This window comes from Hakea prostrata, chromosome 7, assembly GCF_041222555.1.
Source record: "Hakea prostrata isolate BN-2017 chromosome 7, UWA_Hpros_2, whole genome shotgun sequence".
In the NCBI taxonomy this organism is placed as follows: domain Eukaryota; kingdom Viridiplantae; phylum Streptophyta; class Magnoliopsida; order Proteales; family Proteaceae; genus Hakea; species Hakea prostrata.
Genome location: NC_142606.1, coordinates 13478802 through 13495460, shown reverse-complemented (window position 1 = coordinate 13495460; position 16659 = coordinate 13478802). Strand labels below are relative to the sequence as shown.

The following is a 16659-nucleotide window of genomic DNA, read 5'->3' as shown; positions in this document are numbered from 1 at the left end:
AAACATTGCTTATAAGTGAAAAGAAATTATTATACTTACAAAAAAAATTTATTTTTCCTTTTTAGATACAACAGCATTTTTTAGAAGGTTTTTTTTTATAGAACCACATTCTCCCTTGCTGATCACGAGCAATTCCTCTTATCCCTGCCTGTGTAAACTATTAGAAGGGTTTTTTTTATAGAAAGAACTATTAGTAGTTATAGCGGATCCATCTGCGTTTTTCTTGACCCAAGAATCTGCCCGTAATTCCCATCTAATGTGCTCTGGATTTCTGCTCTGAAGTAGGTTGGTTCTTTGGGCTAAGGTTTTATTGATCTGTCATCTTTTGAACTCTTCATTCTTGTTAGATATGCCAACCTTCTTAGACAAGAAATCTTCCTATCCTAAGCTCTGTCATTATAATTTTTCCACACTAACCACATGGCATTGAATGTTGAGTCATCACATAACCTCATCGTCTTTAGTAAAGGTGTCTGATATAAATTTGAAACATAAAATATGTGAATGTAATGGAATAAATTCTAGGGGATGTAAATGTAATTGTCTTAAACCCCAACTCTCTTATGTAATTAATTCACTAGATCGAACCCAGACGAGTGAAAGGTTAAATTGGTAGTTCATGTTTTGTTGTTGATAGTGTTGATCAACTATTGTAGCTTGAGGTAACAGAACAACCTTGGAAAAAATTGCCAGATTAAGACATGCTTAGAAGAGTGAAATCATTATGATTTATCTTATCCTTCCATTCAAATATTCTTAAGAACATAGATAAAATTGTACTATAATATTTTCCATGAATTAAAATGAAGCTTTCCGATCAGAATCTTTGGGTGAAATTAGAAACTTGAGGTACTTTGATCAGTTTGATCATTCAATCTTCATCTTGTAACAGGTACCAACATTTTTCGTTCTTCCTGAATTCCAAAAAACACAGCAGAGGATTTTTTTTCCGTTAATTTCATTCCAACCTCTCAGTTTAAGCCACATGATAGGATTCTTCTGCAGCAGTTTTAAGCGTTGAAATTTAGGGGGTCAGGTGTCAAATCTTTTCTTTTTACCCAAAAAAAAAGTGTTAAATCTTTTCTGGATTCCATTTTGACCTTCAAGGGGAAGGTACTCAGTAGGCAAAGACCACCTTTGGGCTCAACCCTTATTGGAGTCCCAACTCTTCCAATGCAACACAGCTAAATTTTCCCATGGGCAAACAAATCCTGAATGTTCCTCCCATTTGGGGATTTTTCATACTGAGGATTTGAAAGGAGACATGAATACAAGGTGAGTCCATCCCTATCTCATATCTCATCTCTCTCCCTGCAACTCTTTTGGTTTGATCAAATGCTTACTCCATAGTCAAATCAATGCTATATGAAGTATAAACCTCTCTCTATTTTCGTATTTTAGTTGGATTGCTCTGCCCACTTACAAAAGAAAGGGACATGACAGAATAAGAGCTCAAATCATTCTAGTTCTCAAAAGGGATGTTTACTCCTGAAATCAATCAGGAAGCTGCAGAATTTGATTGAATACGGGGTTCAATAGATAAGGCATTGGCTTGCACAAACAGGTTCTACAGATTCAGGGCAACCAATCCAATGAGAAAGATCCAAGGCCATTAAGGTTTGGTACAGACCCTCACAGAAGTGGAAACAGAAGCACGGAACCACTGAATAAGTTACGAATCAGGGGATTGTCTCTGGGACTGTTTACTTCTTTCTTTGAAGCTTTTAGTTTACTGATAATTTTGGGTGAATATAACCTTAAGTTGATCGAGGGTAAGAAATTTGCCAATAAGAAAGAACAACAATGGTGCCAATGCAGGGTTGGTTGAGTGGTAAAGACCCATACTTCTCAGTGGGGAGGTCTTGGGTTTGACCCTTGCGGACGGCATTTCATTTCTAGTATTCAAAAAAAGCACCGGTACCAAAAAAAAAAAGAACAACAATGGCATATCAATGCAGGGGAGGGTGAACTTAGGCATGTGGTCTATCTAAGAAATGATAGATAATCTCATTGCACCTTCTAGTTGGACTTATTCAAACTAGTCCTGATCATCTAAAAGATATAGCATTCATGATATTGTACAGAGTACAAAGAGTATTAACACCCAGGTCCATTTGAGAAGGGAGCCACAGTCAATAATGAAATCAATTTACCTGGCAATTTTCTTCAAGAATGGCTAAAGAATATTCTGCACACTATAGTTACATGGCTTGCTAGGTAGGCTCCCTAACCACGGAGGGATGCTCGAGGTACAGCAGGTAAACCAAGTTCGTCTTCAGCCTGTAAACGAGAGTTATTAAAATGAAAGATGAGAAAAGTGACAAAAGGAAAACCAAAATGAGGCCTTAACGTAAAAGCAAGCAAAACTACCTCTACAGTAAAATAGATGCACATAAAAATGCATAAGGACCCAATAAGAAGTTAAAAAAGGAAAACAGAAATGAGATGGGGGAACCAAAGGAAAACAGAAATGAGATGTTGTTCTACACTCTGGATACAACTGCCATTTGGTGGCTCGGTTAACTACCAAGTCCATCTACTAAGCATGTGGCATGTCATGTTTCACCAAACACAGGAAAAAAATTCCTTCTAAAAGGTCATAGTCATTTGGAGCAAATACTTGTACCATTAAGAGAAAATTCCATTGAACAAACTTTGTGCTTCAATCCCAAGCATGGTTCGAAATCCACTCCCACTGGCTAACTTTAAGATCGCACGGGATTTCCTTTTTCGAGTTACTGATGTCCAATTGTTTCATAAGATTGCACTTTCAAAGATAATTTGAAGTCGCTTGCAGTTGTCAAAAATTCCCAGAACAGCACAAGGTTTTTGAATTTTGATCAATGTGCCACCTCCATATTTGAATCATTAGGGTGTTATCTGTTCAATAACCTAGAGTGATTTAATGCATTCTACATTCTCTAAGTAACTATAGCATCATACAGCATTAAATACTAATGCTGAAAAAATAAACTTGATCCGTACTTAGTTCAAGTGCTTCATTGTATTCTAGTTTCTGACTTGTCTTAACACTCCAATGTAGTCTACCTTTTCTACTAGATGAAACCCACCAAAAGATAATAATCACAATAATTAAAATAAAAAGAGGGAAATTTTTCAAGACATTCAGATTTTAAAAAAGATTTACTTAATAAGATATATTTTTTTTAAATATTTACTTAATGGAAACTCTTTTTGAAAATAATTACCAAATTCCAAATTTGAGATAATGTTTTCCGCCCGACTAATATTCTAGCCTGAACTACCCAAATTACCCTCAAGTCTTTCATTGCAAATGATTAAATTGATGAATGATAAGAGGACTAAGAGCTACAAAAGACAAGATATGTTGTGGGCCCTAGAATTGCTAAGAAATTGAAGGGAATTGGTAAGTGCTTTTCTAAAAGATTTGAGAGTGATTTGGGTAGTTCATGGTAGAATATTAGTTGGGCGGGAAAAATTATCACAAATTTGGGATTTGGTAATTATTTTCAAAACAGGATCCATTAAAGTAAAAAATTAAAAATTTAAAAAAAAAACAAAAACATCTGATTGAGTTTTACTTTTTGAAAATCTGACCATCTGGGAAATTTTGCCCAAAAAACATACAATACCCAAACATCATCATTGTCCACTGGTGCAGTGTCTGGATACCACAAGGACGTTCATTTTTCTTATTTGTAATTCTACTCCAACAAGGAAGAGAAACTAGGGAAGTATACGTCCACTTGAGCCATCTCTTAGGAAGACTCCACCGATAAAGGAAAAACTGTTACATGATGTAGAACTATAGTGGATTCTAGGTTTCTCAAGAATATTCTCTTCTAAAATATGAAAGTGGTAATATATTACTTCATTTCAATGTAGAAATGGTCTGCCAGCATAAGATAGCTGGTTCCTTAAAAGTGGTAAATCCTAGTAAGGAACATGGTAAACTTTGAGAGAGAGAGAGTGTTTGATGGCAAGGAAAAGAAAGCATTATGTTGATATCAGTAGAAAGTGAAGCTGCATATTGGAACAGTTGAAGAAGGTGGACAAATTATAGAAAAATTAAGAGGGGCACATAGAATTGTCACATCGTGTAACATTTTTTAGGATAATTAAGACAAGCAGTACTAGAAAGCTTGGCAGTTTTGGAATGATAGAACAACATAAGGAATCACAGAAAGGTGGTTAGGGAGAGATTTTAGAAAGAATTGAATTTCTAATTTTTTTTTTATTTTTTTCCCCTAACAATGGGTATCACAGGAATATCATTAAAAAGAAATGACCAAGCAATGACATCATAGTTGTCACGGCGACGAGGCGATGCGAGGCGGTTTTAGCTAGTTGGGGCGATGAATCGACGAGGCGCCCTCAGAGGCGCTTTTGAGGCGGTCGAGGCGTTTTAAGTAAAATTTTTACTTTATGTACATCTCATACACTAATTCATTATAAACCTATCTTATATATAATAAAAAAACTAATATTAGCCATTTAGCCTACCTTAAGTCATCCATAATACTACAAACCACACATAGTAGGTCCTAAATAAATTCCAAGTATCATACTACTTGGAGTAGGAATTGTATGGAGTAACCAGATAGCAAGGTTCGAGTATGAAAGATGTTGAATGACCTTTAAACAACAAGAATCAAATACTACTTGGAGTAGGATAGGATGCGATAATCATATAGCGAGTTCGAGTATGACATCAGAACATTACATGGATAACAACCACGTGAAAGTCACAGAGAAGTAGCTATGTCACAAGAACCATAACAGAAACTTTAATTGCAATTTGCAAGTCACAAAGAAGTAAATAATTAGTTAATAATCTCCAAACATAAATTAAATAACGAGTAGCAACTTATAACATTGTTAAAACACAAAAGAAAAAGAAAAAAAGCATGTTGGCGACATACCGTCGCCTGAGATGGTGAACAAAATCACCGGAGGCCGTTGCAAAACGTTAATGAATTAATGTTACAAATGATCCCATGTATTCCGTGTAACATTTGTATAAGCATTCAGCCATTAGATTATTCCCAATTGGAATCTAATTTCCAATTTATTTTTGGCCTTTGATTTGGAAAAAAAAATGGTGGTTTTTTAAAATCCCATAAGGCGGTCGCCTCAGGGTCTGAGGCGTCCAAGGCGTCCGAGGCGAGCCCGAGGCGACGCCTCAGAGCCTGAGGCGCCCGCCTTATGGGCTCCAACTGAGGCGATACTCGCCTCAGGCCCTCTAAGGCCGCCAGGACGCCAAGGCGTCGCCTAGGCGACGCCTTGACAACTATGAATGACATAGCACACAATTGCTGGATATAAAAAATTAACCCCTCCCAAGAAAAAGGTCATAGTGTAGTTGTTTACTTTTTGGATGGGAGATGGGCGAGACAGAAGCCTTGTGGGAAACCCACCCTCCTTTGCATAAAAAGACAGTACTGCAAGGAACACAAACATCTTTCTAGTCTTTCCAATGAACTAGAAGGGCGGTGGGGAAAAGAAAATGCCAGCAGTTTTTTTTTTTTTTTGGTGTGTGTGTGGGGTGTTGGGGTGGTTTGGAGTCATTGTTGGTGTGGACAAAATGAAGATGCATCAGCAAATTATATTTCTTGACTCCAAAAGTAGGAGCCACTGCAAAATAAATAATAACAGGTATTGACCTCTGTCAAAAACTTCACAGGTATGCGCTGTACAAGGGTATGCGTATGCTAATTGAAAACTTCATAACAATAACAAAAGAAGGGAAGGGGGGTGGGGGGTAGCCTTTTCTTCATCCATTGTAGCAACTTTAAAAGCTCATAGCAGAAGAGATGGAGGTAAGCAGTACCTGTGCATTATGCCTGCCTGGTGGGCCGGCTGCATGCCCTGATGGAGCTGAAGGTAAGTTTAGTTCTGATTCCACATCTGATTCTTTATCAGGTTGAAGGTAACTAGGCACACCATCGGATTCAGTCTCCATTCCCATGTCAGCTTCCAAGGCATCAAGCTCTGATCACAGAACCCCATATAAAATTAGAAAGAATATTTTTCTATAAGACTAAAATAAAATAAAATAAAGGAAAGGTTTTCCTCATGGACAACATAAAATTTACCGCTTTTCCTTTTCTCTTTTTTTTTTTTTTTTTTGGGGTTGGGAGGGGGGAAGGGGGGATTTACAGAAGAACACCAAACCGAGAAACTACATGATATTTAACATTTATAACTTACCCCCCATGAGATCTTCCTCATCTATGTCATCAGGTACATTATAGCTTCTACCAAGAGATTCTTGAATTTCTGTGCTCACATCCATCAGGTCCATCATCTCATCTTGCATGTTCTATCAAAAGAAGAACAAAATTCTTCAATTTCACATATTTTCAATCTAAGATTAAAGATAGAAACAAGGATAAGAAATACATACATCTATGTCTTGAATCTTCACAGTCTTCATCATTCCTTTCAACTCCTTGTTTGCAGATTTCAGAGCTGTCATCTGAACACAGAAAAGAGTTAGCTTGTCAAAAGTTACAGTGACAATGGACAAGTAATATTACTGGACCCCTGAAACTTATATTACTGGTGAAAACTCCTACCAACGATATAAAACTATAGCAAAAAAAGTGGTCCAACTAGGAATCCAGACATCAGATGAACATACTAAGATTCACTTCTAGACCTTGGCCACCATGATTAATGCCGTAACCAGTCAGTCAGCCAATAAGAATGCTGCAATCGACAGAAACCTTGAGAAACAATCTTTTTGGCTGACACATTGATTTTATAGCATTTAACCATCCAATAAACAAGAGTGCTTTTCCTTCTCTAATTCTCCCTTCCTTCCACAAGACTGGTGTCCTTTACCTGAGCAAGATAGATAGATATAATCATCTGATAATCCTAGATACCTAATAGTCAGATCACTCTGGCTTTGACCTAAATGAGCAACGAGTTATGGATCCCATATTGGGATTTTTGTTTATAAGAAGGGTCAAAGGTTTCCTAATTAATCCACTTAGGAAACCTGACCTAAACAGTCCCAAAAATCTGCCATGTGATGGGTCAGAGGCCCTAAATTTTGTGTAACATGCATGTCCCACGTTTCCTGCTTAAACAGCATGATTGGAAATTTATCAAGTAGAAAAATTGAAAATCCTCAACTAAAGGATGGTGCAGAGAAGAAGTCAGAGAACCATAGGCATACACGGACATACACAGGGATGCATGCCAATGCATAGGAGGATATTTTATTAAAGAAGGCTCTAAATTGACTATTCCAAACCACGTCCATGAAATAGCTACCCCATCTGTCCGCATGGCTGAAAATGACGGATCATTTGGGAAGCTCCTCAACAGGGCCATTGTAAAGGCAATTTTCCGATATAGTTCTGATGTATTTCTAGCAATTATAACAGTCAACCAGAAAGGTGGTTACGACAATTTGATAGGACAACTTATTTGGGACAAATACCTTTCAAATGGAACACCATGAGCTGATGAGTTAATCAATATTTCACACATTGTTGGTCAATACGACTAGAAAGCATTAAGGTACTACAACTCCATAAACCCATAGTTGAGGTAGCAAAATATCCATTGAGAAAAATGCTTTGAAATTGTGAAATGAGCTACTCATACAGCTACTCATACACATGAACAAATGGACCATCAACAATAAATAATACTTGAACATGCACCAAGTAGCATAACTAGAGCAACCACCCTACGTCCCCTGGTTGGCAACGGTGTGCTGAGGTAGCTGCTCCAGCACTCAGACACATGACCACCGTGCTCCCATGGACAAACAGAAAATCCTGGCAGTATGATTGTCATTTTGTGCCGCACTGTGTCTGGGCACTAAGGCAGCATACAACAGGCACACAGGTATGTACACACACACATATATATAGAAGCAAAGAAAAAGAAGTTACTTAATACATACAGTTTGTTGAGCATCTTTAATTCCCTCAGCAGCAAAGGCAACCTGGTCAAGATTGAATGTCTGGTTGTAGAGCATATCTCGCTGTCCCTCATACCTGATCAGAAGAATCTAGTTGCAGTAAATACTTTAAAAGAGAGGGGGGGAATGCCATGGATTTTAAATTTACAACAAATACTTGTTTATAACCCAGTTGGTAATTTTCATGATGATCCTAATCCAGCATACCATCAGAAAATATATGGTAACAATTTGATGTATGGAATGCGGCGAATGCCACCTAATCAGCTGGAATGATCTTATGGTCTAACCTGACAGGAACTCGGACCCAAAAAAGGAAATTTGGTGCAACGAAGTGGAAATGCAACATCTGCTACAAGGAAAGGATGACACACCATGTCCTCTAAGTTTGATCCCTATTTTGACAGGAAATCTAATCACCACTACGAACATCGAAAGGTGTGAGTTTAGATCCGACACCATTAGACAATGGTTACTAAGATTAACTTTAGGAAATGCTGGATTAGACAATAGTATGACTAAGTATGCTATCACTTGTAACTGCACTGTCTAAGTTTTTATAATATTTTTCATTCTCTCATTAAAAAAAATTAAAAAAAAAAAAAGAAGAAACAGACCCCAAGCTCAGCCAATAGCAAGAGAAACAGTAAGGCAGCCCAAAACCTTACCCAATAATAAGCTACAGCCAAACAGCTTCATGAAGGAATTTCTGTCCAATTCCAATCAAAGCTGCAACAATTCTTAAATATGTAAAGGAGAAAAATGGAGTCCTATTTGTACTCAAAAGAGAAAAAGAAGCCTGAAACCAACCCAACTCCATATTGCTAAATAGAATTAAAATATCAATTCATTAACTACAAAAATTAACCCGTCCAGTTAAGAAAAAATCCTACATCCAATTTCATCAATTCTCCGACTCCTAAAGTCCAGTCTGTCAAGCTAAAATGTGAATCCAAGTCACCCTTATAATGATATCAATGTTGAAGTGAGACCTATCTTGTGATGCAGGCCTGATTAGGCTGCTATGGTGGGCTGTATTGGAGAGAGAATTAGAAATTAGACAAGGAAGAGGAAAGGGAGTGCTCAGACTCACACCAGCCACACAGGCTCTCATAAACATAACTCACTCCATTCTATTCAATCTGCCAACTGTATCCTAATACAATCTATTTGAAGAAAATAAAATGGAAACCCTAAGTGAAATCAAAATCCAAAACAAAATCCTAACCAAAGTCTTAACTCACTCTTATGTAGAAATAATAAACAAATAAAAGACTAAATTAAAACCCGAAATAGAGACTTAATCAAATCCAACTCTTGTTGGATCAAACCCCATTCAACCAGTTCTTTTGGGGTTGGACCAAAACCGATTGAACCAGTTTGATAGCATCACCTTGCACTGATTACATACTTATGTTTAAAGAGGTTAATAAGAGACTCCTGATTGGAATCTAAAATTGAAAGGAAAAAAAAAACTCCAAAACCGAGTTTGAAATTAACTACTACCAACATTATCTAAAAAAGAGGTCAAGTTAAAAATACAGAATAACTCTTAACTCCTGAAAGAAAAAGAGAAAAAATATATATGTATAGTTTCCCCTGGTGGTGTTACTGCATTGATGGCCCTACATCATCTCACGCTACATGATTTACAAAATTGCAAATAAGATGAGCAAATTGCCAACCCAAAAAAAGGGAAAAAAGGGCACTTACATTCTCTTTTGCTTGAGAACCCTCATAGCTCGAGCTTTAACAGCTTCCTGGGCAGGACCAGGCCGTGTTTTCTTGATTTGTTCTCTGTATCTAGTAAGCTCAGAATCAAGCCTTTTGATCTTCTCATCAACAGTTTCACCTCGCTTATTGATCTAAAAATAGTTACACATTAATAAAGGAAATACCAGAGCATTAGCATCACACAGGGAATGTTATATGTGATTTGCAGTTATGACAACTCCACATATAAGTATATACAAATAAGAATTGTATTTAGAGTATCAATAACAACAAACTCTGCAGATAACCTTTTTGTAATTATGCATAGGGAAAATATGGGAGACAGTAAAGTGAAGAAGAAGGACGAGGAAAAGAGAAGAACCAGAGTTGCAAGGAGAGAGACAGAGAGAAGAGAAATTACATAAGCAGAAGAAGAAGCAAGGGAGAGAAGAGTGCAATGCACATGCACACTCAATTCAATTCATTCTATTTCATACCCAACAAACGATGATTACATGAGTATTTAACGAAAAATTAAGAGACTTCTAACCCAAGTAGCCTACTCCTTAGTTGAAACCCCAACGGGATTCTAAATAAAATTATAAGATAAACTCAATTAATGAACCTAAAAGAAATTAAATATCACACTAAACCCAACATTTAATTCTTGATCTTCATCCAGAAACCGAAGTTATATGTGTCGGTGCAAGGCTGTGCTGCGTCATTCCATCTCAATTCTTGCTGCATCAGAAAGTTAGTGGTTCACTCTTCTTGTTATTGAAATTATTTTTGTTGACATGCCTTATTTTATTATCCAGATAGTGTAGGAGTCCAAGTTAGTTTTAACTATATCTTCCGTCTAGTTTCAGGGAAAAATATGTTTGTGGTCTTTGAATATAAACACATAACCAAGGATTAGAGATAGGAGCTTGTAAAATGGGTTTACCAGCTGGAGCCTGATTCTGAGTTCAGCTTTCTCCTTCCACTTCTCCCTCTGCTCAATTCCAGAATCCCTCCTTCAAGTCTGGTCCTTTGCTCTTTTATTCTTCTTCTATTGCATTGTTTCGCATTAAATACTACTGCCCCATCCTGATGTAATTCTGGGAACCCATAGGAACTGATAGAATCCTCTGGTCGAAAGACATTTTGATTTGAAATCATGGGATTAACCTCATAACCTTATAGTATCCCAACAGCTGGATCTTGTCCACCCAAATCATTTTGATTAAGAGAATAACAATCAGCAATTAGATTTTCTGCTTCAATCCATGACTATTAGGGATATTACTAGGGCGGATTGTATACACGGGAGATAATAGACCTGCTCCCAGTTCCTCCTGTGATTGGAATTCCAATTTTTTTTCTGGGGGGGTTGTGAGGTAGGAATTTGCTTCCTACAGCTTCCATGCGTTTCTTTTTCTAAAATCTTCCACTTATCATAGGTGTTTTCACAATCTTGGACTAAAAGACGAATCAAAGAGATCTAGAACAACATCCTCCTCAGTCAACACTCTTCATTGCTATCAACTATCAAAACATGTAAAGAAACCTCATCTTTTATGATAAAATTAATTTAATAACTAGTATGGTTACACATTATTTTTCATCCTGATGTTTATGCATGATGCTTGTTATGAATTGTTTACTAAGGCTCTGTATGGTAACAATTCTGTCTCTTTTTTTCATGTTTCTAGGCCTGACACAAGTTTTGTGCTTCTTGTGTTTTTTGCACCTTTCTGGGCCTGGGATTTTGTATGGTGACACTTAGGAAAAAGATGTTTCAATAGCAACAAAGGAAACACAAAGCCCTTTTAAAGTTATATTATGTTTTATATGCGAATGACCCTTTCACGCTCATGACTTAAGCATACATATTGTGCCACCGCAGTTCCTTAAAGAAGACACCTTATTCATTGAAGGAACATTAATTTGGTGTTTCTACAATGAGGCTAAATTGTGTGCTAAACAGCTGCTTCATGCCAAAAGAACAGCAACATGAACCAGAACACTTATACACAATTTGGCCTGTTTCTGTTCCAAAATCACTAATAAACACCAAAAACTTTTTTTCTTGGAACTTTACCAAACAGAGCCTTATATTGTTCTTTGTTCTAGATGTGTATTTCCATGTGTTTTTGCAACGTTCAAAAAGTATCTTGGTTATGTTAAGTCCTTCAGAATCAACCGACCTCTACGATTTCCCATACCAATACTTTAAACCCTGACAGTGACTCACAACATCACTCTGAAGTCTCCACCAGTCAAGACGACACAGTAACACAATGGGCACCGAGGTAAAAAGGCCTCAGATTCAAGAAGGTATGCTAATCATATTTTTAGAGATTAGTACCCTACAAAAACTTGTACCGGATATGCTAACATGCAAATCTGAATTGTTTGTTTGTCTACGTAATAGCGTAAATGAAATGGTTTGTAGTCCTTCAGAACTTCCTTGCACTCTTTCATTTTCTAAACGAAAATATAAGCGACCATCGATGTAAGTTTTAATTTGACAAGAAACGCCTTTATTCCCTTTGGCATAACTTCTTAACAAAGATTGGGGAAAATTTGGAAATTTCTTTAACTAAAGGGACTGCCTGTTTGATCTAACCTAGTTTGAAATTTGGAAACTTCATTTACTTGCCACTTACTCACAGAGTCACAGCCAACCACAAGGGAACCCCCACACCAAAAAAAAAAAAAAAAAACTGCACAATTCTATTTAACGCAAACACGATATAGTAAACCGGAGAAATGGATCGAGAGAAATACCCTTTCGGAGGCATCTTGAATGGAGGGAGGGGGCTCTTTGTCTTTCTTGACACCGAAAATCTTCTTCATGTTCTTCCTCCCTGTTCGAGGCTGAAAAATTCCTAACCAACAATATGGAGTTTCGATGTCAATCAATTTGTAAAACCTCCCGGAAATCGGAATTGCCTAGGGTTTTGAATTTTATGAAGCGATGAGAACAATTTCGACGAAGCCAGAGGCGAAGTAATCAGAAACGTGTAGGAAGATCGAATGTCAATTGTTGAGGAAGAAGCAAGAAGCACCGCATTATAATTAATTGCAGAATCAAAAAGAAATAAAAAGGGGTGGATACTTGGGCGGGTTTCTGGTTTACCTGTCAACCAAGACCCGCCCACCGGAAAGGTAAAATTTTCAAAATAAAAGTTAGAGTGGAGTTGGAATTTTTTTTTTTTTTTTTTTTTTAATTTAAGAAGATCGGTGGAATTGGATTAGATATCTATATGAGTTGGTCTCGATACTTCTCAGTAGAGAGGTCATAAGTTTGACCATTACGGATGACAAAGTCCCCTTAACGATTTAATCAAGGTGCGCGCAAGCTAGCTGACTCTGATGAACCTCAAATACCAAAAAGTTGGTCTCAATAGCTGATGACATTCAGTTTGGAGAATACAATCTTATACCCTCACAAATAGAAGATCTCAACTCATATTCTTAGACATAAAGGATAGTAGCGTGTGCCACAGGCATAAGGGATCACAAAGGGGCTTTATTAATATGCCTCAGCAAGAGTTTTAGTTTTTTTTTTTTTTTTGTACAAAGGAGCCCATGACCTCTTCACTAAAAGGTGTTGGTTTCACCACTAGAACAACTCTACATTGGCTAATACAATTTTATTTTTGAGTAGACATTTCTATGTCTTACTTTCTTTCTTTTTTGGGTATAGAACTTCATTCATGGAAAAACATTGTGAGCTACAATGGAGGAGTCCAATTCTATAAGAGAGAAGATCCAAGGACTGGAATTAGATCAAACTGAAAAATATAGCATCTTTCGGGACAGGACATCCGCACATGCGTTACTCTCCCTAAAAACATGTTGAGCTTTACATTCAATGAACTTGAAATTTAGATAAAAAATATCATCCAAGACTGCGAGGTTGTCCAATGGGCCCTGAGTTTTCTGTGCCTTAATCCCCTTGATCAACACGGCACAATCAAATTATAGAATAACAAAATCATATCCTTCTCCCATTGTGTATGACATTTCATCTCTTAATGCCATGGCTTCAACTTCAAGAGGAGTTTGGGCCTGGGCTGGTTTAGAGATCTCCAATTTACATTACCCCTCAAAATCCCTAATAATGAAGCCCAACCCACACTTGCATTTATTTCTTTTCATAGCAGCGTTTGAATTCAATATCACCTAGCCATGATCAGGAGGCCTCCACTCCGATCTTTTATCCCTTTGTTGTATCTAGATTCCTCTCGTAGATGGTTTGTTGGTTTTTATGAAATCTCCCAGTTATGATACCACTTTATCAATTGCCTTACTTGGGGAAATGATATTCTTGTTAATTATGAGATCATTCATTGAAATCCAAATATGCCATGTTAGAAAAGTTACCAAACTGAAAACTTAATCAAAATCTTTTCCACTAGAATTTACAGATAGTTCCATGACTGTATCCATTCATGGACTTCAACACAAATGACAAAGGAGAGCAAAACCACCCCGCACGTGCAAAATGACAAACCAAGAAAATGTGGTTATCTGTTTCAGCACCAATATTAAGGACAACACGGATCCACATCAATATTCCTGATCCGAAGGCCTTCAACTGTTGCTAGGCCTTTCGCACACACTTCCATAACAATTGTCTAATTTTGGGGGGAGCCTTACATGACCAGATTGAGTCCTAAACTTCATCCTCCACTTGAAGCCATGATTTATGTCGTGAAGAATATGCATTTTGCTTTAATTCCTCCAATCCTTGTTTGCAAAGTATGTCATATGCAGATTTCACTGAAAATTGACCATTTGAAGATGTTTACCCATAATTGTGAGTATTGTTGGGAAATAGTCCTAAATTAATATTGAAACCTCCTTTTGTTAAAAAAAAAAAAGAAAAAAAAAAAGGGTACAATTTTAGCATTTCAGTGGTTTTGTATAGACCTGTAAATGGATAGCTGAAATCCGCCTCCGAATTCGCATTCGTATTCGTTTAAGGGTATCCGTATCCGAAAATTTTATTACCAGAAAATATCTGTATCCGTCCGTTAAGCAACCGGATTTGGATTCGGATAATTGCTTATCGGATCGGATAATATCCGGATAAATTTTTATCCGGATAGAGTAAAGTATTTAACATTTTTCTTTAAAAATAGATGATAATCGGATTCAGATAGCGGTATTCGATAATCGGAAATTAGAAATTTATAATAAAAAAGTGTAAAAAAGTGACAATTATCAATCAATAAGATATTTTATTGGATCGGATTATTATCGAATATCCGATAAAGTTTCGGATTCGGATACCTTTTCTAAATTTTTGCCAGATTTTGATTCGGATAACGGATTTGCTAATCGGATTCAGATACCGGTAATCGGATTCGGATAGCAGTATTCGGTAATCGGAAATTAGAAATTTATAATAAAAAATGTAAAAAAGTGACAATCAATAATCGGATATTTTATCGGATCGAATTATTATCGAATCTCCGATAAAGTTTCGAATTCGGATACCTTCTCTAAATTTTTGCCAGATTCGGATTCGGATAACGGATTTGCTAATCGGATTCTGATACTATGTATCCGAGCCGAATCCGGTTCGTTTACGGGCCTATGTATGATCAGTTAAGATTTTCGATTTCGACCGTTGAAAAACAACCGGTCAATATCAAGATCTCAATCCGCCAAGTGCATTTTTCGCTAAATGTCTCGTACGCATTTATTTCTCAAAATTGAAGTTTGATTGCATAAAGAACTATCACCCATCACCCATCAAGTCCGGATCAGCGACCCGTACGGGGAGCACTTTGTGCTCCTCCCACGCTTCGACCACAAACATCAGTGGGGCCCACGGTGAAAAACACTTTTTGAAAAAAATAAAGAAAAGTTTTTTTTTTTCACCAATGGGACCCACTGATGTTTGTGGTCAGAAAACCATGGGGGCTCCCCCGACGGGGAGAAGATCCGGATTCTCACCCATCATCCTGGGGTGCGAACATCAGCTGTCTAGGGGTTGTAAACGGAAGTCACTTCTCAAAAAAACGAAAAGCATCAGATATTGATGGTGGGTTCTCAAGAACTTTTTGTTTTTCCTTCTGCATCCGTAAGCAATGCTGCATTGCAATTTACAGTATAACTAAAATTTGTGCACTGAACCCTGACAACATCCCCAACGCAGAAACACACACACCAAGGAAACAAGCTTGATTTACTAAGAGCTTGAGAGGACTAATATATTTCCTGGAGTTAAAGGAAGCTTCTCCTGAATCCAAAATCTGAGTATCGTTTACCTAGAAGGCTAGAACAATGGCTCCTTCAATCTCCTGAATGCTTATTATCTTTGATTTGCACAAATTTATAAATGCTTAAAAAAAGTTGTTCAACTTGCTCTAATTCAGTCTCAATTTCTTATCTTGTACACCTTCATCAGATCAGGAGCTCCGTCATACTTCTACAAGAAATCTTTCTCAGCGATACTGAAGGCTGTAGCCAGAATCGTGTGGTTTTTCAAACCACACCTCAAATCTAGGAACAATTCTTTCTTTTAAACTGAACATCAGAAGCTATGGATCTTTTGAAACATTTCAAAGAAATCCCAATTGAGCGCATTTGCATGGATACCCATTCGTAGCCTCATCTTTTTCTCTGAGCATGTCATGAAAAGACGGAATCTTCTAAAAGCTGCAAAAAGCTGTTCTTCAGAGACCAGCCCAATTCCTGATCTTTGCCTCCCAATTAGATTTTTCTCATGCAAGCAAATGTATGAAATCCAAACGCTAAACAATCTTGAGTCGGATTCAAAGCCAAACCCCTTGAGAGTCGATTCATCATCAGGTGAGCAAGTGGGGAACATGTTGATTCCTCAGGAATTCACTGTTGGGTAGCAGTCTTGTCGCAGAATTAGCTAACCATCTTGAGCGCTTCAATGTTCTTCGATCGAAATGTTCTCACCCTTCCCAACATATAGCTTCTAACGACCTCCGCGAGTTCAAGACCTGGTCAACCCAATTCCTGCAGTCGCTTTAACTGGTTTGGAGGGTTTT

The 16659-nt window shown here is 37.3% G+C and overlaps 1 protein-coding gene across 1 annotated transcript; it reads right to left on the bottom strand.

The window, feature by feature from the left end:
• Nucleotides 1-231: 231 nt before the first annotated feature.
• On the bottom strand, nt 232-12703 carry LOC149009938 (vacuolar protein sorting-associated protein 60.2-like). The gene is made up of 7 exons (XM_089161831.1): nt 12410-12703; nt 9638-9789; nt 7907-8000; nt 6389-6460; nt 6193-6304; nt 5813-5973; nt 232-2280 (listed from the first exon to the last, which is right to left on the bottom strand). Exons 1-7 carry the CDS (start codon nt 12476-12478, stop codon nt 2227-2229), a joined length of 714 nt encoding a protein of 237 aa, XP_089017957.1. The 5' UTR covers nt 12479-12703; the 3' UTR covers nt 232-2226.
• Nucleotides 12704-16659: the final 3956 nt, after the last annotated feature.

Coding starts and splice junctions, on each gene's coding strand:
- LOC149009938 (XM_089161831.1), bottom strand. CDS start 12,478: ATGAAGAAGATTTTCGGTGTCAAGAAAGACAAAGAGCCCCCTCCCTCC. Junction 5,974..6,192: donor TGAGGAAGATCTCATGGGGG/GTAAGTTATAAA, acceptor TTCTGTGATCAG/AGCTTGATGCCTTGGAAGCT. Junction 2,281..5,812: donor CAGGCAGGCATAATGCACAG/GTACTGCTTACC, acceptor TCTCGTTTACAG/GCTGAAGACGAACTTGGTTT.